A 23,923-nucleotide genomic window follows, 5' to 3' on the forward strand; every position below is an offset into this window, starting at 1 on the left:
ATTCCATATCAACACCTAGCCTCTACACTCTAGACCCAGGACTGGATTCCATATCAACACCTAGCCTCTACACCCTAGACCCAGGACTGGATTCCATATCAACACCTAGCCTCTACACTCTAGACCCAGGACTGGATTCCATATCAACACCTAGCCTCTACACCCTAGACCCAGGACTGGATTCCATATCAACACCTAGCCTCTACACTCTAGACCCAGGACTGGATTCCATATCAACACCTAGCCTCTACACCCTAGACCCAGGACTGGATTCCATATCAACACCTAGCCTCTACACCCTAGACCCAGGACTGGATTCCATATCAACACCTAGCCTCTACACTCTAGACCCAGGACTGGATTCCATATCAACACCTAGCCTCTACACCCTAGACCCAGGACTGGATTCCATATCAACACCTAGCCTCTACACCCTAGACCCAGGACTGGATTCCATATCAACACCTAGCCTCTACACCCTAGACCCAGGACTGGATTCCATATCAACACCTATCCTCTACACTCTAGACCCAGGACTGGATTCCATATCAACACCTAGCCTCTACACCCTAGACCCAGGACTGGATTCCATATCAACACCTAGCCTCTACACCCTAGACCCAGGACTGGATTCCATATCAACACCTAGCCTCTACACTCTAGACCCAGGACTGGATTCCATATCAACACCTAGCCTCTACACCCTAGACTCAGCACTGGATTCCATATCAACACCTATCCTCTACACTCTAGACCCAGGACTGGATTCCATATCAACACCTAGCCTCTACACCCTAGACCCAGGACTGGATTCCATATCAACACCTATCCTCTACACTCTAGACCCAGGACTGGATTCCATATCAACACCTAGCCTCTACACTCTAGACCCAGGACTGGATTCCATATCAACACCTAGCCTCTACACTCTAGACCCAGGACTGGATTCCATATCAACACCTAGCCTCTACACTCCTAGACCCAGGACTGGATTCCATATCAACACCTAGCCTCTACACCCTAGACCCAGGACTGGATTCCATATCAACACCTAGCCTCTACACTCTAGACCCAGGACTGGATTCCATATCAACACCTAGCCTCTACACTCTAGACCCAGGACTGGATTCCATATCAACACCTAGCCTCTACACTCTAGACCCAGGACTGGATTCCATATCAACACCTAGCCTCTACACTCTAGACCCAGGACTGGATTCCATATCAACACCTAGCCTCTACACTCTAGACCCAGGACTGGATTCCATATCAACACCTAGCCTCTACACTCTAGACCCAGGACTGGATTCCATATCAACACCTAGCCTCTACACTCTAGACCCAGGACTGGATTCCATATCAACACCTAGCCTCTACACTCTAGACCCAGGACTGGATTCCATATCAACACCTAGCCTCTACACCCTAGACCAGGACTGGATTCCATATCAACACCTAGCCTCTACACCCTAGACCCAGGACTGGATTCCATATCAACACCTAGCCTCTACACCCTAGACCCAGGACTGGATTCCATATCAACACCTAGCCTCTACACCCTAGACCCAGGACTGGATTCCATATCAACACCTAGCCTCTACACCCTAGACCCAGGACTGGATTCCATATCAACACCTAGCCTCTACACTCTAGACCCAGGACTGGATTCCATATCAACACCTAGCCTCTACACTCTAGACCCAGGACTGGATTCCATATCAACACCTAGCCTCTACACCCTAGACCCAGGACTGGATTCCATATCAACACCTAGCCTCTACACCCTAGACCCAGGACTGGATTCCATATCAACACCTAGCCTCTACACCCTAGACCCAGGACTGGATTCCATATCAACACCTAGCCTCTACACTCTAGACCCAGGACTGGATTCCATATCAACACCTAGCCTCTACACCCTAGACCCAGGACTGGATTCCATATCAACACCTAGCCTCTACACTCTAGACCCAGGACTGGATTCCATATCAACACCTAGCCTCTACACCCTAGACCCAGGACTGGATTCCATATCAACACCTAGCCTCTACACTCTAGACCCAGGACTGGATTCCATATCAACACCTAGCCTCTACACCCTAGACCCAGGACTGGATTCCATATCAACACCTAGCCTCTACACCCTAGACCCAGGACTGGATTCCATATCAACACCTAGCCTCTACACCCTAGACCCAGGACTGGATTCCATATCAACACCTAGCCTCTACACCCTAGACCCAGGACTGGATTCCATATCAACACCTAGCCTCTACACTCTAGACCCAGGACTGGATTCCATATCAACACCTAGCCTCTACACTCTAGACCCAGGACTGGATTCCATATCAACACCTAGCCTCTACACCCTAGACCCAGGACTGGATTCCATATCAACACCTAGCCTCTACACCCTAGACCCAGGACTGGATTCCATATCAACACCTAGCCTCTACACCCTAGACCAGGACTGGATTCCATATCAACACCTAGCCTCTACACTCTAGACCCAGGACTGGATTCCATATCAACACCTAGCCTCTACACCCTAGACCCAGGACTGGATTCCATATCAACACCTAGCCTCTACACTCTAGACCCAGGACTGGATTCCATATCAACACCTAGCCTCTACACCCTAGACCCAGGACTGGATTCCATATCAACACCTAGCCTCTACACTCTAGACCCAGGACTGGATTCCATATCAACACCTAGCCTCTACACTCTAGACCCAGGACTGGATTCCATATCAACACCTAGCCTCTACACCCTAGACCCAGGACTGGATTCCATATCAACACCTAGCCTCTACACCCTAGACCCAGGACTGGATTCCATATCAACACCTAGCCTCTACACCCTAGACCCAGGACTGGATTCCATATCAACACCTAGCCTCTACACTCCTAGACCCAGGACTGGATTCCATATCAACACCTAGCCTCTACACCCTAGACCCAGGACTGGATTCCATATCAACACCTAGCCTCTACACCCTAGACCCAGGACTGGATTCCATATCAACACCTAGCCTCTACACCCTAGACCCAGGACTGGATTCCATATCAACACCTAGCCTCTACACCCTAGACCCAGGACTGGATTCCATATCAACACCTAGCCTCTACACCCTAGACCCAGGACTGGATTCCATATCAACACCTAGCCTCTACACCCTAGACCCAGGACTGGATTCCATATCAACACCTAGCCTCTACACCCTAGACCCAGGACTGGATTCCATATCAACACCTAGCCTCTACACTCTAGACCCAGGACTGGATTCCATATCAACACCTAGCCTCTACACTCTAGACCCAGGACTGGATTCCATATCAACACCTAGCCTCTACACTCTAGACCCAGGACTGGATTCCATATCAACACCTAGCCTCTACACTCTAGACCCAGGACTGGATTCCATATCAACACCTAGCCTCTACACTCTAGACCCAGGACTGGATTCCATATCAACACCTAGCCTCTACACCCTAGACCCAGGACTGGATTCCATATCAACACCTATCCTCTACACCCTAGACCCAGGACTGGATTCCATATCAACACCTAGCCTCTACACCCTAGACCCAGGACTGGATTCCATATCAACACCTAGCCTCTACACTCTAGACCCAGGACTGGATTCCATATCAACACCTAGCCTCTACACCCTAGACCCAGGACTGGATTCCATATCAACACCTAGCCTCTACACTCTAGACCCAGGACTGGATTCCATATCACACCTAGCCTCTACACCCTAGACCCAGGACTGGATTCCATATCAACACCTAGCCTCTACACCCTAGACCCAGGACTGGATTCCATATCAACACCTAGCCTCTACACTCTAGACCAGGACTGGATTCCATATCAACACCTAGCCTCTACACTCTAGACCCAGGACTGGATTCCATATCAACACCTAGCCTCTACACTCTAGACCCAGGACTGGATTCCATATCAACACCTAGCCTCTACACTCTAGACCAGGACTGGATTCCATATCAACACCTAGCCTCTACACCCTAGACCCAGGACTGGATTCCATATCAACACCTAGCCTCTACACTCTCGACCCAGGACTGGATTCCATATCAACACCTAGCCTCTACACTCTAGACCCAGGACTGGATTCCATATCAACACCTAGCCTCTACACTCTAGACCCAGGACTGGATTCCATATCAACACCTAGCCTCTACACTCTAGACCCAGGACTGGATTCCATATCAACACCTAGCCTCTACACTCTAGACCCAGGACTGGATTCCATATCAACACCTAGCCTCTACACTCTAGACCCAGGACTGGATTCCATATCAACACCTAGCCTCTACACTCTAGACCCAGGACTGGATTCCATATCAACACCTAGCCTCTACACTCTAGACCCAGGACTGGATTCCATATCAACACCTAGCCTCTACACTCTAGACCAGGACTGGATTCCATATCAACACCTAGCCTCTACACTCTAGACCCAGGACTGGATTCCATATCAACACCTAGCCTCTACACTCTAGACCCAGGACTGGATTCCATATCAACACCTAGCCTCTACACTCTAGACCCAGGACTGGATTCCATATCAACACCTAGCCTCTACACTCTAGACCCAGGACTGGATTCCATATCAACACCTAGCCTCTACACTCTAGACCCAGGACTGGATTCCATATCAACACCTAGCCTCTACACTCTAGACCCAGGACTGGATTCCATATCAACACCTAGCCTCTACACCTAGACCCAGGACTGGATTCCATATCAACACCTAGCCTCTACACCCTAGACCCAGGACTGGATTCCATATCAACACCTAGCCTCTACACTCTAGACCCAGGACTGGATTCCATATCAACACCTAGCCTCTACACTCTAGACCCAGGACTGGATTCCATATCAACACCTAGCCTCTACACCCTAGACCCAGGACTGGATTCCATATCAACACCTAGCCTCTACACTCTAGACCCAGGACTGGATTCCATATCAACACCTAGCCTCTACACTCTAGACCCAGGACTGGATTCCATATCAACACCTAGCCTCTACACCCTCGACCCAGGACTGGATTCCATATCAACACCTAGCCTCTACACTCTAGACCCAGGACTGGATTCCATATCAACACCTAGCCTCTACACCCTAGACCCAGGACTGGATTCCATATCAACACCTAGCCTCTACACCCTAGACCCAGGACTGGATTCCATATCAACACCTAGCCTCTACACTCTAGACCCAGGACTGGATTCCATATCAACATCTAGCCTCTACACCCTAGACCCAGGACTGGATTCCATATCAACACCTAGCCTCTACACCCTAGACCCAGGACTGGATTCCATATCAACATCTAGCCTCTAAACCCTCGACCCAGGACTGGATTCCATATCAACACCTAGCCTCTACACTCTAGACCCAGGACTGGATTCCATATCAACACCTAGCCTCTACACTCTAGACCCAGGACTGGATTCCATATCAACACCTAGCCTCTACACTCTAGACCCAGGACTGGATTCCATATCAACACCTAGCCTCTACACCCTAGACCCAGGACTGGATTCCATATCAACACCTAGCCTCTACACTCTAGACCCAGGACTGGATAGATATAAGCATCATGGTAGTAGCGTCATCGCTGTGTCTGTGAGGATACTAGGGCTCGCTCACTCTCTTGATGCATACATCTGGGGTGGCAGGTAGCCTAGTGGTTAGAGCATTGGGCCAGTAACCGAAAAGTTGCTGGATCGAATCCCCGAGCTGACAAGGTAAAAATATGTTGTTCTGCCCCTGAACAAGGCAGTTAACCCACTGTTCCCCGGTAGGCCGCCATTGTAAATAAGAATTTATCTTACCTGACTTGCCTAGTTAAATTAAATAAAAAATATATATATAAATGTGGTGATATGCAATGTAGCAGAAACTCTGTAGACACAAACACCTACCCCTAACCCACCTACCCCTAACCCACCTACCCCCACCCCACCTACCTCACCTACCCCTAACCCACCTACCTCTAACCCACCTCACCTACCCCTAACCCACATACCCCTAACCCACCTACCTCTAACCCACCTCACCTACCACTAACCCATCTACCTCTAACCCACCTCACCTACCCAAGCCTCTCAGATCTGCCAAGTGGAGTGAGTGAGGGCAGCAGGGAAGGGTGCAACGTGTTGGAATGGAACACATCCTAAAAAGTCATCTCCCTCTTTCCTCTCCAGGCAAACAGACGTGTCCTCCGGAGAAGTTTGGCTGTGGCGGCTCCACCAACAAGTGTGTCTCGTTGTCGTGGCGATGCGATGGCGAGCGGGACTGCGAGAACGGGGCGGACGAGGAGGACTGCGCCGCCGGTGAGTGTGATGGGCAGCTGTCAATCAAAGGCCATAGAAACCACCCATTGGCTGAGACAGGTGTCCTTAATTTGTGGATGGGCAATAGTCCCGCCCACTGACTGCACTGGATTTTAACTGGACACTATGGTGAGAAAAGAAGGGGTGTGTTTCTTCTCAGTGACCTTTAACCCTTGAACCACTAAGCTGTAGTAGTACCACTGTTTGTGTCAGTCTTTTGCCTCCCTAGCTTTTGTATTCACACCCTTTTGGAATGGCAACGGCTGTTACCCTAGTCATAGCATTGTGTTTGAACACACGTCCCAGGTTAGGATTTTACGGAGCTTTGAATAAGCCCACTACTGTGTGACATGCCATGAGTGGGCGGAGTCAAAGGAACCAATAGAACAGATTATTTGGATCAAAGTTCCCCGTTTCCTCCATTTTGGGGCATTTTGGGGTTTCTTTTCTCTGTATGATTTATCTTCTGACGACGGAGGACACGACGGCTCAGTGTGCAGCAATCCCAAATTACACCCCGTTGCCTAGTGCACTACTTTTGGCCAGAGCCTGTCAAAAGTAGTGCACTATGTAGGGAATAGGGTGCCATTTGAGACTCCAATGAATAAGTCAGCTCTGCTGAGAAAATACATTGGCTTTGATGCCAAATCAAAGGTTGCAATTCAATATCAAATGTATGAATCAGTGTAGAATTTGCCGGAAGCTTTGGTGTCTACCATGACTTATCGCAACCATAGCGATAGCAAGAGTCTCCAACTCAACCCAATCCAGCCTTGCATGATGCAAGCATCAATCCATCAACCATGGATGATGGCATCACCCTCCCCTCTACCCAATCACGTGTCACTGTGGTGCCTCTCTGTACACTCTCTCACACACACACACACACACACACACACACACACACACACACACACACACACACCGCCGTGACTACACTCCTGCCCTACTTTACAAGGCAGCTTGAAGACTCACCTTCACATTTTCTCTCCCTCCCTCCCTCCTCCTCTCTCCCTCCCTCGTCTCTCCCGCACGTCGGGAGAAATTGATTGTAGCGACAGTACCGCAGGAGACTGGATGTTTGGAGCTCCACCGTGGCACGTGCGCAGGAAGCTACACTGGGAGAAACCTGTATTATTTCCCTCAGATGGGGGGGGGGGGGGGGGGCAGAGAGAGGGTGTTGTGTGTTTTCCTACTATCATTTGGGTCCCAGAGTTTGTTTCTGTGTAATGTGGCTTCATTTCACTTCTTCACCGCAATCGCTTGATTTGTATTTCCTCAGAAAGCCCACAGTCCTATTTCCACCGTCTGTATTGGAACTCAAATCCAGCTATCTGCTCCTCCCAGATATGGTCTGTGAGCCTGAGTTTACTACAGCGCTGCAGAGCTAAGGGACAATTACAAAATACAAAACCAGGCCTGGGTTCAAATACTATTTGAAATCTTTCCATTTTTACATTATTTTTAGTGTTTTCTTTAGCCTGCCTATAGTCCCAGATGGGCAAGGTTGGGTTTTTCTAACGTCTATTCTTAGTGGTCTCATTGCGCCAGGCAAACTCAATCATGCTCAGCATAAGTTTATTTTTTTAATTATTTGAAATAGTATATGATTAAAGTGTTTTTTGAACCAAGGTGTAAAATACATCTATGCCACTCTGCCCGTAACACTCCTATGGTTAAAGGAGCTGAAGTCTAAAGTCTGTGTCAAAGTGGCAAAGATCTAATACCTTCTTGTCCTGAACAAAAAGAGAAACGCAACATGCAACAATTTCTAAGATTTTACTGAGTTACAGTTCATATAATGAAATCAGTCAATTTAAATAAATAAATGAGGCTCTAATCTATGGATTTCACATGACTGTTGGTCACAGATACCTTTAAAAAAAAAAGTAGAGGCGTAGCTTTGAAAACAGTCCGTATCTGGTGTGACCACCATTTGCCTCATGCAGCGCGACACATCTCATTCACATAGAGTTGATCAGGCTGTTGATTGTGGCCTGTGGAATGTTGTCCCGCTCCTCTTCAATGGCTGTGCGAAGTTGCTAGATATTGGCGGGATCTGAAACACGCTGTCGTACACAACGATCCAGAGCATCCCAAACATACTGAATGGGTGACATGTCTGAGTATGCAGGCCATGGAAGAACTGGGACATGTACAAATCCTTGCCATGTAGGGCCGTGCATTATCATGCTGAAACATGAGATGGTGGCGACGGATGAATGGCACGACAATAGACCTCAGGATCTAGTCATGGTACCTCTGTGCATTCAAATAGCCATTGATAAAATGCAATTGTGTTCGTTGTCCGTAGCTTATGCCAGCCCATACCATAAACCCACCGCCACTCTGTTCACAATGTTGACATCAGCAAACCGCTCGCCCACACGACGCCATACATGTGCTCTGCGGATGTAAGGCCGGTTGGACGTACAGCCAAATGCTCTAAAATGACATTGGAGGTGGATTATTGTAGAGAAATGAACATTCAATGCTCTGGCAAACCTTCAGACATCTGTGGCATTGTGTTGTGTGACAAAACTGCCCGGGTCCATAGACAGCCTCTCTATCCTGTCTGCCCGGGTCCATAGACAGCCTCTCTATCCTGTCTGCCCGGGTCCATAGACAGCCTCTCTATCGTGTCTGCCCGGGTCCATAGACAGCCTCTATCCTGTCTGCCCGGGTCCATAGACAGCCTCTCTATCCTGTCTGCCCGGGTCCATAGAGAGCCTCTCTATCCTGTCTGCCCGGGTCCATAGACAGCCTCTCTATCCTGTCTGCCTGGGTCCATAGACAGCCTCTCTATCCTGTCTGCCCGGGTCCATAGAGAGTCTCTATCCTGTCTGCCCAGGTCCATAGACAGCCTCTCTATCCTGTCTGCCCGGGTCCATAGACAGCCTCTCTATCCTGTCTGCCCCGGTCCATAGACAGCCTCTCTATCCTGTCTGCCCCGGTCCATAGACAGCCTCTCTATCCTGTCTGCCCGGGTCCATAGAGAGCCTCTCTATCCTGTCTGCCCGGGTCCATAGACAGCCTCTCTATCCTGTCTGCCCGGGTCCATAGACAGCCTCTCTATCCTGTCTGCCCGCGTCCATAGACAGCCTCTCTATCCTGTCTTCCCGGGTCCATAGAGAGTCTCTATCCTGTCTGCCCGGGTCCATAGACAGCCTCTCTATCCTGTCTGCCCGGGTCCATAGACAGCCTCTCTATCCTGTCTGCCCAGGTTCATAGAGAGTCTCTATCCTGTCTGCCCGGGTCCATAGACAGCCTCTCTAACCTGTCTGCCCGGGTCCATAGACAGCCTCTCTATCCTGTCTGCCCGGGTCCATAGACAGCCTCTCTATCCTGTCTGCCCGGGTCCATAGACAGCCTCTCTATCCTGTCTGCCCAGGTCCTGCACTAATCCCTTTCTCATTCTGATTTCTCCATTGACCCCTTCAGACTGCCTCTCCTGGTGAGTTCAGGCCAGGGCCCCTGGCATCCATAGTAGGAAGTCCCCTAGAGCTGAAACACTGCTGGGCTTGTAGAGTATAAAGTAAGGCATCCATATTAGGAAGTCCCCTAGAGCTGAAACACTGCTGGGCTTGTAGAGTATAAAGTAAGGCATCCATATTAGGAAATGAACCTCTGTCAAAACTCCCGCAGTTCAGACAAAAGTCCCTCTGTCGTTGCAGTCAAATTTTTGTCTGAGGACTTAGTGAGTGAGGTGACTTCAGAATATGGATACTGTAATATTTGGATTGCGGTTATGGAACCCCTACCTGTCCCAGACCTGCTGTTTTCAACTCTTAATGATCGGCTATGAAAAGCCAACTGACATTTATTCCTGATTATTATTTGACCATGCTTGTCACTTATGAACATTTTGAACATCTTGGCCATGTTCTGTTATAATCTCCACCCGGCACAGCCAGAAGAGGACTGGCCACCCCTCATAGCCTGGTTCCTCTCTAGGTTTCTTCCTAGGTTTTGGCCTTTCTAGGGAGTTTTTCCTAGCCACCGTGCTTCTACACCTGCATTGCTTGCTGTTTGGGGTTTTAGGCTGGGTTTCTGTACAGCACTTTGAGATATTAGCTGATGTACGAAGGGCTATATAAATACATTTGATTTGATTTAGTACCCTGAATTCTCCTGAACAATTGACCAATCTGAAGAAAAACTCTGAGCTTGTATAGCCGACAATAAAAAGCTGGTGTACTTCCAGTGTCGATCTGGCGACATGTTCAGGAAAACGTTGTCTCTAAATACTACAGTACCGTAGCTTATAAAGCCTGATGATGTAGAGATGAGGATGCCACCACCACAGTGGCGGTGGATGATAATTGATTTCCTGGTGGAATCGGTCGTGGACACGGCGGTGTTCTGCAGCTCTAATTATTTACGGCCTGGGGACCTTCGATCTTTCATTTCTCCTAAGTGTGTGTGTGTGTGTGTGTGTGTGTGTGTGTGTGTGTGTGTGTGTGTGTGTGTGTGTGTGTGTGTGTGTGTGTGTGTGTGTGTGTGTGCGTGCCTGGAGGGATGCTGGGTGGACGGAATTACCACCGGCAGCTCTGACGATGCCACTCGGTTTCAATCATAGAGAATGATAGAGGAGTTATCTTTGTATCTGTCCCATTATGGCGTCTGTGAGTGCACAGGCATCGCCATTGAGGCCATCTCCATTCTGAATTAATCCATTTTCTTTTTCTACTGTTTCCATGAGTTGGTAACAAACACACAGAAAGGGTGTATACTGCCACCTGGAGTGTGTTGTCTTAACAGGTATAAAGTCAAAGTTGTCAATTTACTGCCACCTACAGTTATGGTATGTTTGCTCACGAGTATAAGTCACTGGCTGATCCCTCCTGATGACCTGGATGGAATTATGTGATCCTGTCTTTAACCAATAGGATGTCCCACCCAGTTGACTACATCAAAATGGTGAAAGTCCTCAATGGCACTGTTCATGCTAAAACAGGCTTTCGAGTACTAGAGTCCTCTATCATTCTCTATGGTCACATCTGTTATGCAGCCCGTCTGACTGTCGATACATTTTGAGTTGAATTAGATTGAATTGGATTGACTCACCATTCAGAGAGGTGGAAGCAGGCTTTACTTCTAAGGAGCCGTAACACAGTGTCTGTGTGTTGGTATTCACCAGGTAGGAGGTGCATTAAGATAAAATGACAATGACTGGCACCTAATAATACAGTACATGTCATCTCTCTAAGCAACCATCTAAACTGTGATATATTCAATACGACAATAATACATGTCTGTCTTTTACACACACACACACACACACACACACACACACACACACACACACACACACACACACACACACACACACACACACACACACACACACACACACACACACTTACCACAATGTTTCCTCCTGGTTCCTGGCTGTTCACTGTTACATCCATCCATCTGGTTCTTCTTATTCTCAGTATTCATGTCCTCTACACACAATATCATCAAATCTTGATTTACTCCGACAAGTGACAGGGTGACACTGACAAACAGATCAATAAAATTGAAGCTGTCCCTATGGTGATGGTGTGAATAGGAGCCTCTTTTGAATTATTTGAGGTGTTTCTGTATAGACAGGAGTAGGCTAATTAGGCTATACAATTAGGGCAATTTAATTCAATTTACTGAGCTAAGCTTCCACTAGCCTTATGGATGCTCCTGTTTGTAGAGACAGAAATAGCCCAAACAGGCTCTGGGACAGTTGTGGGACGATAGTTCCCATATTCATACAACCAGTAGGCCTCGGCTACATTAAAAAAAGGTTCAAAAGCAATTCATCTGATGCAACAGATCCGAATGTTTAGCTTAAAATCTTCATACACTATTTCTTAACGTTATTAGTGCATTTGGTGGACACGGAAAGAATGTTGATAACCAATAGAACATGAGAGAAATAGGCTACTGTTTATTTATTTATTTATTTACCTTTATTTAACTAGGCAAGTCAGTTAAGAACACATTCTTATTTACAATGACGGTCTACTGAATTCAATGGCATATAGAAGTCTTTATAAAATAATGGCCTCGACAGATATGGGTCGGATTTTGCATAGGCTACTTTGAAGCAAGATGAAACATCGATCATAATATGTAGTAAAATGTTCAGGTTTCAAACAATTAAGAGGCTAAATGTTTTTTGAAACGCATCCAGCTCATTGCAAAGTGGTCACGCGCTGATGAAGCCTGTCTTCTGGTGACTTTGAATGAGAAGCTTCAATTACTAGTTGAGATATAAAAAGAAACTCAGCAACAATAGAAACGTCCTCTCACTGTCAACTGCGTTTATTTTCAGCAAACTTAACATGTGTAAATATTTTTATGAACATAACAAGATTCAACAACTGAGACATAAACTGAACAAGTTCCACAGACATGTGACTAACAGAAATGGAATAATGTTTCCCTGAACAAAGCGGGTGGGTCAAAAATCAAAAGTAACAGTCAGTATCTGGTGTGGCCACCAGCTGCATTAAGTACTGCAGTGAATCTCCTCCTCATGGACTACACCAGATTTGCCAGTTCTTGCTGTGAGATGTTACCCCACTCTTCCACCAAGGCACCTGCAAGTTCCCGGACATTTCTGGGGGGAATGGCCATAGCCCTCACCCTCCGATCCAACAGGTCCCAGACGTGCTCAATGGGATTGAGACCTGGGCTCTTCGCTGGCCATGGCAGAACACTGACATTCATGTCTTGCAGGAAATCACGCACACAACGAGCAGTATGGCTGGTGGCATTGTCATGCTGGAGGGTCATGTCTGGATGAGCCTGCAGGAAGGGCACCACATGAGGGAGGAGGATGTCTTCCCTGTAACGCACAGCGTTGAGATTGCCTGCAATGACAACAAGCGCAGTCCGATGATGCCGTGACACACCGCCCCAGACCATGACGGACCCTCCACCTCCAAATCAACCCCGCTCCAGAGTACAGGCCTCAGTGTAACGCTCATTCCTTCGACGATAAACGCAAATCCGACCATCACCCCCGGTGAGACAAAAACGCGACTCATCGGTGAAGAGCACTTTTTGCCAGTCCTGTCTGGTCCAGCGACGGTGGGTTTGTGCCCATAGGTGACGTTGTTGCCGGTGATGTCTGGTGGGGACCTGCCTTACAACAGACCTACAAGCCCCCAGTCCATCCTCTCTCAGCCTATTGCGGACAGTCTAAGCACTGATGGAGGGATTGTGCATTCCTGGTGCAACTCGGGCAGTTGTTGTTGCCATCCTGTACCTGTCCCGCAGGTGTGATATTCGGATGTACCGATCCTGTGCAGGTGTTGTTACACGTGGTCTGCCACTGCGAGGACGATCAGCTGTCCATCCTGTCTCCCTGTAGCGCTGTCTTAGGCATCTCACAGTATGGACATGGCAATTTATTGCCCTGGCCACATCTGCAATCCTCATGCCTCCTTGCAGCATGCCTAAGGCACGTTCACGCAGATGAGCAGTGACCCTGGGCATCTTTCTTTTGGTGTTTTTCAGAGTCAGTAGAAAGGCCTCTTTAGTGTCCTACGTTTTCATAACTGTGACCTTAATTGCCTACCGTCTGTAAGCTGTTAGTGTCTTAATGACCGTTCCACAGGTGTATGTTCATTAATTGTTTATGGCTCATTGAACAAGCATGGGAAACAGTGTTTAAACCCTTTACAATGAAGATATGTGAAGTTATTTGGAGTTTTATGAATTATCTTTGAAAGACAGGGTCTTGAAAAAGGGACGTTTCTTTTTTTGCTGAGTTTAGTAGCTCTTTTTAATCGTGGCCCAAAAAGTATTTTTAACACAGGCGTGCATTTAGAATTGTTGCGCAATGATTGGGTTTATAAAAGCTCTGTCTGACAAATTTCCCGCTTAAAGGCTCTGTATCTGTTTGCTGTTTGTTTGCATTTGGCGTGTGTATATTCATTATGTATCTTATTTATCACACGCGCCAAATGTGATTCCCAAAAAGTATGCAAATTAACCCATAGACCGATAAGCATGACCGGTCAAATGTTTTTACATTAACTGGTATTTCCATTTGTAAATAGGCTAAAAAGCATTATTTCGCAATGTTTCGTTTTTTTATCCCGGACAATTGGCTGGTGTCAATTTTATATATAAAATTAAGGCCAAAAGCTATTACCAGCTAACGGAAACCTGGACCCTAGAGACTGTTGTGCTCCCTCTTGGAAACTGTCCCTGATCTAACATAACTCTCTCCACTCCATTCAGGCAGCTTAAGCAAGTAAATTGCGGCGAGGCGTTTTGCTAATTGAGCCATCCACAAGTAAAATGACTCATTTAATTGAATCCTGCCCTCCACATCTCTCTCTGTCTCTGTCTCTCTCTCCTTCCCTCTCGGCCTCTCTCTCTCTCTTTCTCTCTCTATCTTTCTCTGCCTTCCTCTCTCTTTGCCTCCCTCTCTCTCTCTCTCTCTCTGCCCCCCTCTCTCTCTCTCTCGCACTCTCTGCCTCTCTCTCTGACCCCCTCTCTCTGCCTCCCTCTTTCTCCCCCTCTCTCTCTGCCTCCCTTCCTCCCTCTTTCTCTCTGCCTCTTTCTCATTCTCTCGCTCTGCCTCTCTCCCTCTCTCTCCCCCACTCTCGGCCTCTCTCTCCCCACTATGCATCTCTCTCTGTCTTGTTCTCTCTCTTTCGTTATCTGTCTCTCAATCTCTCTCTCTCTCTCGCACACTGCCACCTCTCTCTCTCTCTCCCCACTATGCATCTCTCTCTCTCTCTTTCTCTCTCTCTCTCTCTCTCTCTCTCTCTGCCTCTCTCTCTGCATCCTCTCTTTCCCTCTCCCTCTCTTGCTGCCTCTCTCTCTGCATCCTCTCTCTCTCGTTCTCTTTCTCGTTCTCTCTCTCGCTCTGCCTCTTTCTCTGCCTCCTCTCTCTCATTCTCTCTCTCATTCTCTCTCTCTGCCTCTCTCTCTGCCTCTCTCTCTGCCTCCCTCTTTCTCCCCTCCTCTCTCTGCCTCCCTCTCTGCCTTTCTCTCTCTTGCTGTCTCAGCCCCTCCTCTCCCTCTCTCTTCCTCCCTCTCCCTCGCTCTGCCTCCACCCCCCCCTCTCTCTCGCTCTGCCTCTCTCTCGCTCTGCCTCTCCCTTTCTCTGCCTCCCTCTGTCGCTGTCTCTGCCCCCTCATTCTCTCTCTGCCTCCCTCTCCCTCTCTCTGCCTCCTCTCTCTCTCGCACTGTCTCTCGCTGTCTCTCTCTCGCGCTCTCTCTCTCTCTCGTTCTCTCTGCCTCTCACTCTCTCTCTGCCTCCAATCTCTCGCTCTGCCTCTCTCTCTCGCTCTGCCTCTCTCTCTCGCTCTGCCTCTCTCTCTCGCTCTGCCTCTCTCTCTCGCTCTGCCTCTCTCTCTCGCTCTGCCTCTCTCTCTCTCGCTCTGCCTCTCTCTCTCGCTCTGCCTCTCTCTCTCGCTCTGCCTCTCTCTCTCGCTCTGCCTCCTCTCTCTCGTTGTCTCTCTCTCTGCCTCCCTCCACCTCTCTCTTTCTCCCTCTCTCTCTCTCTCTCTCTCTCTCTCTCTCTCTCTCTCTTGCTGTCTCTGCCCCTCCTCTCTCTCTATGCCTCCCTCTCTCTCTCTGCCTCCATCCCCCTCTCTCTCTCGTTCTCTCTCGTTCTCTTTTTCTCTTGTTATTTCTCTCCCTCCCTCTCCCCCTCTCTCTGCCTCTCTCTCCCCACTATGCCTCCCTCTCTCTCTCTGCCTCCCTCTCTCTCTCTCTGCCTCCCTCTCTCTCTCTCTCTGCCTCCCTCTCTCTCTGCCTCCCTCTCTCTCTCTGCCTCCCTCTCTCTCTCTGCCTCCCTCTCTCTCTCTGCCTCCCTCTCTCTCTCTCTGCCTCCCTCTCTCTCTCTCTGCCTCCCTCTCCCTCTCTATCTATCTCTGCCTCCCTCTCTGCCTCCCTCTCTATCTCTCTCTGCCTCTATCTCTCTCTCTCTGCCTCCCTCTCTCTCTCTCTGCCTCCCTCTCTCTCCCTAGCTCTCTCTCTCTCTGTGAATAACACACACAGGCTCTGAGGTCTTCTCAGCAGGAAGGAGCATGCCTGTCTCATGGGATCTCTGGGTACTGGACAAAATAATGTTAAGGACTTCTCCTCCCTACAAGTGTGTGTTTTCTGTGAGTGCGAGCGTGTGTGTTCACATGTGTGTGTGTATGTATTTGTGTGTACTTTCTGCATTTTAAAGTTGCTTAGAAAGTGCCAGATGTAGTATGACTCCAATGTGCTTCCTTCCTATGGTAAACTCAAACTGGCAAATATGCATGTGTCTGTGTCTATGTGTATTCGTTTGCATTTGTGTACACACTTGATGCACTTTTTAAGTTAGTTAGATCGTTCCAAATGCTGTATGACTCCACTGTGCTCCCTTATTGAAATTTAACTGGCACATATGCATGTGTCTGTCTGTATGTATCTGTTTGTGTGTTCACTGCAGGTTATACAATTTTAACCAGCTACGATGTGTCCAGACACACTTACGAGTCCAATATGTCCCGCTGTTGAAATTGAACCGGCAGTCTCCCATGTCCCGCTGTTGAAATTGAACCGGCAGTCTCCCATGTCCCGCTGTTGAAATTGAACCGGCAGTCTCCCATGTCCCGCTGGTGAAATTGAACCGGCAGTCTCCCATGTCCCGCTGGTGAAATTGAACCGGCAGTCTCCCATGTCCTGCTGGTGAAATTGAACCGGCAGTCTCCCATGTCCCGCTGGTGAAATTGAACCGGCAGTCTCCCATGTCCTGCTGGTGAAATTGAACCGGCAGTCTCCCATGTCCCGCTGGTGAAATTGAACCGGCAGTCTCCCATGTCCCGCTGGTGAAATTGAACCGGCAGGCTCCCATGTCCTGCTGGTGAAGCCCCTAGAACAAAAGATCAGTTCAGTTTAAAAAGATCCCAGTATGTCTGGTATAGAACAGAAGAACAAACAATGTTATCCTATAGGAGAGCCTTTTCCTTTTTATTCTGATAATGATGAGAATGATGGCTGGGTTGTCTTTTAGGTACTATGCTTTCTTTAATCTCAACTGTCCTGTTTACTTCTACCATTGTCCCACATCTGTATGTACAGTGCATTCGGAAAACATTCAGAACCCTTGACTTTTTTCCATTTTTGGTTACGTTACAGCCTTATTCTAAAATTTATTAAATTGTATTTTTTTCGTCATCAATCTATACACAATACCCCATATTGACAAAGCAAAAACAGGTTTTTAGAAATGTTGCAAATGTATTACAAATATAAAACGGACATTTATCATTTACATAAGTATTCAGACCCTTTCCTCAGCACTTTGTTGAAGCACCTTTGGCAGCGATTACAGCCACAAGTCTTCTTGGGTATGACGCTACAAGCTTGGCACACCTGTATTTTGGGAGTTTCTCCCATTCTTCTCTGCCAATCCTTTCAAGCTCTGTCAGGTTGGGTGGGGAGCTATTCTATTTTCAGGTCTCTCCAGAGATGTTCGATCGGGTTGAAGTCCGGGCTCTGGCTGGACCACTCAAGGACATTCAGAGATTTTTCCCAAAGCCACACCTGTGTTGTCTTGGCTGTGTGCTTAGGGTCGTTTGCCTGTTGGAAGGTGAACCTTCACCCCAGTTTGAGGTCCTGAGTGCTCTGGAGCAGGTTTTCATCAAGGTTCTCTCTGTACTTTGCTCCGTTCATCTTTCCCTCGATCCTGACTAGTCTTCTAGTCCCTGCTGCTGAAAAACACCCCCACAGCATGATGCTGCCGCCATCATGCTTCACCATAGGAATGGTGCCAGGTTTCCTTCAGATGTGATGCTTGGCATTCAGGCCAAAGAGTTCAATCTTGCTTTCATCAGATCAGAGAATTTTGTTTCTCATAGTCTGAGAGTCCTTTAGCTGCCTTTTGGCTGGGCTGTCATGTGCCTTTTACTGAGGAGTGGCTTCCGTCTGGCCACTCTACCATAAAGTCCTGCAGGAATGCAGGAATGGTTGTCCTTCTGGAAGGTTCTCCCATCTCCACAGAGGAACTCTAGAGCTCTGTCAGAGTGACCATCGGGTTCTTGGTCACCTCCCTGACCAAGGCCCTTCTCCCCCGATTGCTCAGTTTGGCCAGGCGGCCAGCTCTAGGAAGTGTCTTGGTGGTTCCAAACTTCTTCCATTTAAGAATGATGGAGGCCACTGTCTTCTTGGGGACCTTCAATGCTGCAGAAATATTTTGGTACCCTTCCCCAGATCTGTGCCTCAACAAAATCCCGTCACAGAGCTCTATGAACAATTCCTTTGACCTATTTTCTTAGTTTTTGCTCAGACATGCACTGTTGCAAGGAAAAAGCCATATCTGTCTGGCCATTAAAAATAATAAAAATGGGCAAAAGAACACAGACACTGGACAGAGGTTGACGTTGAGACTGGTGTTTTGCGGGTACTATTTAATGAAGCTGCCAGTTGAGGACTTGTGAGGCGTCTGTTTCTCAAACTAGACACTCTAATGTACTTGTCCCCTTGCTCAGTTGTGCACAGGGGCCTCCCACTCCTCTTTCTATTTTGGTTAGAGCCAGTTTGCTCTGTTCTGTGAAGGGAGTAGTACACAGCGTTGTACGAGATCTTCAGTTTCTTGGCAATTTCTCACATGGAATAGCCTTCATTTCTCAGAACAAGAATAGACTGACGAGTTTCAGAAGAAAGGTCTTTGTTTCTGGTCATTTTGATCCTGTAATTGAACCCACAAATGCTGATGCTCCAGATACTCAACTAGTCTAAATAAGGCCAGTTTTATTGCTTCTTTAATCAGAACAACAGTTTTCAGCTGTGCTAACATAATTGCAAAAGGGTTTTCTAATGATCAATTAGCCTTTTAAAATGATAAACTTAGATTAGCTAACACAACGTGCCATTGGAACACAGGAGTGATGGTTGCTGATAATGGGCCTCTGTACGCCTATGTAGATATTCCATAAAACATCTGCCGTTTCCAGCTACAATACAAGTAATTTACAACATTAACAATGTCCACTGTATTTCTGATCGATTTGATGTTATTTTAATGAACAAAAAATTATCTTTTCTTTCAAAAACAATGACATTTCTATGTGACTCCAAACTTTTGAATGGTAGTGTATGTAAATAAGGTATTTCTGTTTTTCTTTTTAATAAATTACCACACATTTCTAAAAATCTGTTTTCGCTTTGTCATTATGGGTTATTGTGTGTAGTAGTTAGAGGAAAAATTATAATTTAATCAATTTTAGAAAATGGCTGTTACTTAATAAAATGCAGAAGAAGTCAGAAGAGTTATTTTAGCCAACCCTTCTGACTGTACTGTAGGAGTTAGTTTAACCCTTCTGACTGTACTGTAGGAGTTCGTTTAACCCTTCTGAATGCACTGTAAGAGTTAGTTTAACCCTTCTGACTGTACTGTAGGAGTTAGTTTAGTCAACCCTTCTGACTGTACTGTAGGAGTTAGTTTAACCCTTCTGACTGCACTGTAGGAGTTAGTTTAGTCAACCCTTCTGACTGTACTGTAGGAGTTAGTTTAACCCTTCTGACTGTACTGTAGGAGTTAGTTTAACCCTTCTGAATGCACTGTAGGAGTTAGTTTAACCCTTCTGACTGTACTGTAGGAGTTAGTTTAACCCTTCTGACTGCACTGTAGGAGTTAGTTTAACCCTTCTGACTGCACTGTAGGAGTTAGTTTAACCCTTCTGAATGCACTGTAGGAGTTAGTTTAACCCTTCTGACTGTACTGTAGGAGTTAGTTTAACCCTTCTCACTGTACTGTAGGAGTTAGTTTAACCCTTCTGAATGTAGTGTAGGAGTTAGTTTAGCCAACCCTTCTGAATGCACTGTAGGAGGTAGTTTGCCAACCCTTCTGACTGTACTGCAGGAGTTAGTTGAACCCTTCTGACTGTACTGTAGGAGTTAGTTTAACCCTTCTGACTGTACTGTAGGAGTTAGTTTAACCCTTCTGACTGTACTCTAGGAGTTAGTTTAACCCTTCTGACTGTACTCTAGGAGTTAGTTTAACCCTTCTGACTGTACTCTAGGAGTTAGTTTAGCCAACCATACTGAATGCGCTTTAGGAGTTTGTTTAGCCAACCCTTCTGAATGCACTGGAGGAGTTAGTTTAGCCAACCCTTCTGAATGTAGTGTAGGAGTTAGTTTAGCCAACCCTTCTGAATGCACTGTAGGAGGTAGTTTAGCCAACCCTTCTGAATGTAGTGTAGGAGTTAGTTTAGACAACCCTTCTGACTGCAGTGTAGGAGTTAGTTTAGACAACCCTTCTGACTGCAGTGTAGGAGTTAGTTTAGCCAACCCTTCTGACTGTACTGTAGGAGTTAGTTTAGCCAACCCTTCTGAATGTAGTGTAGGAGTTAGTTTAGACAACCCTTCTGACTGCACTGTAGGAGTTAGTTTAGCCAACCCTTCTGAATGCACTGTAGGAGTTAGTTTAGCCCCTCTGACTGTACTGTAGGAGTTAGTTTAGTCAACCCTTCTGACTGTACTCTAGGAGTTAGTTTAACCCTTCTGACTGTACTGTAGGAGTTAGTTTAACCCTTCTGAATGCACTGTAGGAGTTAGTTTAACCCTTCTGACTGTACTGTAGGAGTTAGTTTAACCCTTCTCACTGTACTGTAGGAGTTAGTTTAACCCTTCTGAATGTAGTGTAGGAGTTAGTTTAGCCAACCCTTCTGAATGCACTGTAGGAGTTAGTTTAGCCAACCCTTCTGACTGTACTGCAGGAGTTAGTTTAGACAACCCTTCTGACTGCAGTGTAGGAGTTAGTTTAACCCTTCTGACTGTACTGTAGGAGTTAGTTTAACCCTTCTGACTGTACTCTAGGAGTTAGTTTAACCCTTCTGACTGTACTCTAGGAGTTTGTTTAGCCAACCCTTCTGAATGCACTGGAGGAGTTAGTTTAGCCAACCCTTCTGAATGTAGTGCAGGAGTTAGTTTAGACAACCCTTCTGACTGCAGTGTAGGAGTTAGTTTAGACAACCCTTCTGACTGCAGTGTAGGAGTTAGTTTAGCCAACCCTTCTGACTGTACTGTAGGAGTTAGTTTAGCCAACCCTTCTGAATGTAGTGTAGGAGTTAGTTTAGCCAACCCTTCTGACTGCACTGTAGGTGTTAGTTTAGCCAACCCTTCTGAATGCACTGTAGGAGTTAGTTTAGCCAACCCTTCTGACTGTACTGTAGGAGTTAGTTTACCACTTCTGACTGTACTGTAGGAGTTAGTTTAACCCTTCTGACTACAGTTGCAAAACTTTCCTAAAATTCCCAGGTTTTCCAGAACTCATGTTTGGAGGATTCCCGGATTTCCTGCTTATTCCATCCATTTACCAGGAATTTCTTAACCAGTATTTCTAGAAAACCAGGGAATTTTGGGAATATTACCAGAATTGTTGCAACCCTAAATGTACTGTATGTACAGATGTAGGATCTTAATTTGATCACACTATTGATGCAGGATTAAAAGCAAACTTGTAGTGAATTTGAGGTTTAAAAAGGCTTCTAAGGTTTGTCATTTCCACTTTAACATTTCAGGCTTGATTTGCCCTAACAAAACATTTATCAATCTATAATTTAGTGTATGGCATGACAATGTTAGTCACAAGGAGTTTGCTTGCTAGACTAGTGCACATACAATACAGGTCTGGGATCAGACGATAGCGTGATTCATACTTCAGCATCCCTTCTCCCCGATAATCCTGGCTAGATAAGTGTAGTCTTCATAACTGTCTGGCTACACCATGAACCATAACTCTCCTCTTTTTCTCTCTCCTCTATCTCGCCCTTCGTCCTTCATAGTCCTAGTTGTACGTGTGGTCATAATACTGACATCACTATGGAAGAAAAAGTTCCTCTCTTCCTCTCTCTATCATCTCTCCCTCCGTTGTCATCTCTCCCTCCGTTGTCATCTCTCCCTCTCTCTATCATCTCTCCCTCCATTGTCATCTCTCCCTCTCTCTATCATCTCTCCCTCCATTGTCATCTCTCCCTCTCTCTATCATCTCTCCCTCCGTTGTCATCTCTCCCTCTCTCTATCATCTCTCCCTCCGTTGTCATCTCTCCCTCTCTCTATCATCTCTCCCTCCGTTGTCATCTCTCCCTCCGTTGTCATCTCTCCCCTGTGGATGAGTGTGCTGCTTCCTGCTCCCCGTTATCGGCCAGTATTCTCTTTGTTCTGTAAATGTGTCTATGGCATTAGTAGAAAAGGTTATCTGTTGAGTCATTCTCCAGTGGAGAAGGCCAGCCTGTCTAAACTTTAAACTGCCTTCAATGTGACCTTCTACTAGTGAAAGGTCTATGGAGGCCTCAATGGCCCTTGGGGAGGTTGTATATCACTGTACTGTATGGCCCTTGGGGAACAGGGAGGTTGTATATCACTGTACTGTATGGCCCTTGGGGAACAGGGAGGTTGTATATCACTGTACTGTATGGCCCTTTGGGAACAGGGAGGTTATATATCACTGTACTGTATGGCCCTTTGGGAACAGGGAGGTTGGATATCTATGAATAATATCTGTGAGAGTCAAATGTCCCTTAACCTGGTGACACTTATTGATGTGAGGGGGAATGCATGGGCTCAGAGGCAGATGGGACATACAGGTGAACAGGACTGTGTGTATGAACAGGACTGTGGGTACAGTATGAACATATGTATATGTGTGGAAGCCCTACAGTGAGCAGCAGAGTGACCGACCAGTCTTCCCTCTCTCTTTACCTTCGGGGCAGTAGTTGTTGCCGGCGGAAACCCCCCATCACCGCGGCTTCTCGTCCAATCGGAGAGAGAGAGAACTGGGTCACACCACGGGCACGCCCTTCTGATTGGCTGGGAATGATGTCACATTCCCCTTGGATCATCATCCGCCAAACTCCAGAAGAGGAATTAAAGATTCTCGGAACCCTTTTAGTAAAATCCTTTTACTACAGGCCCCAACTGACATGAAAGTCTCTACCCATGTAGCTGGAAATGCTCATGTATTTTACTAATGGACCTGCTCATGTGTGATATGCATGTTTATGGAGTTTCCTTAATAATTGAAGTGTAGATTATTGGGGGCAGGTTGCACGTGCCGTGTTGTGCGTGTTTGCACTGAAACGTACACTCTGTGTCTGTGTCTGTGTGTCTGTGTGTGTGTGTGTGTGCGTGCGTGCGTGCGTGCGTGCGTGCGTGCGTGCGTGCGTGCGTGCGTGCGTGCGTGCGTGCGTGCGTGCGTGTTCATACTGATAAGACACGGCAGAATCAAATGGGACGCTGTGGTTTAATATTGATGAAGACTATCCCTGCAGCTCAGCTGAATCTCAAATGGTTCCATCAGTAGAAGGCCTGGTACAGTAAGTGATAATCCTCATCACTGGCCTTAGTAAAATGAATACATTAAGCTGTGTGTGTGTGTGTGTGTGTGTGTGTGTGTGTGTGTGTGTGTGTGTGTGTGTGTGTGTGTGGTGTGTGTGTAATGGAACACATGGTGAATTGAACATATGGGTGTAGTAGTATGATACACAGGATGATCATGATACTCTGTTTCCACGTTCTGCCAGAGGCTAATTCACACCCATCAGCTTGATGATACGTGACGATTAGAGCTCAGC

General features: G+C 47.0%; 1 protein-coding gene across 1 annotated transcript in view; it reads left to right on the forward strand.

Moving 5' to 3' along the window:
• The window catches only part of LOC120019956 (low-density lipoprotein receptor-related protein 8-like), a 165,387-nt gene that overhangs the window by 86,285 nt on the left and 55,179 nt on the right, over nt 1-23,923 (forward strand). Inside the window, exon 3 of the mRNA XM_038963366.1 lies at nt 6,243-6,371. Within this exon, the coding sequence (XP_038819294.1) occupies nt 6,243-6,371 (129 nt within the window). The remainder of the gene's footprint in view (nt 1-6,242; nt 6,372-23,923) is intronic.

The sequence above is a fragment of the Salvelinus namaycush genome, chromosome 25 (assembly GCF_016432855.1).
Source record: "Salvelinus namaycush isolate Seneca chromosome 25, SaNama_1.0, whole genome shotgun sequence".
Taxonomy (NCBI): Eukaryota; Metazoa; Chordata; class Actinopteri; order Salmoniformes; family Salmonidae; genus Salvelinus; species Salvelinus namaycush.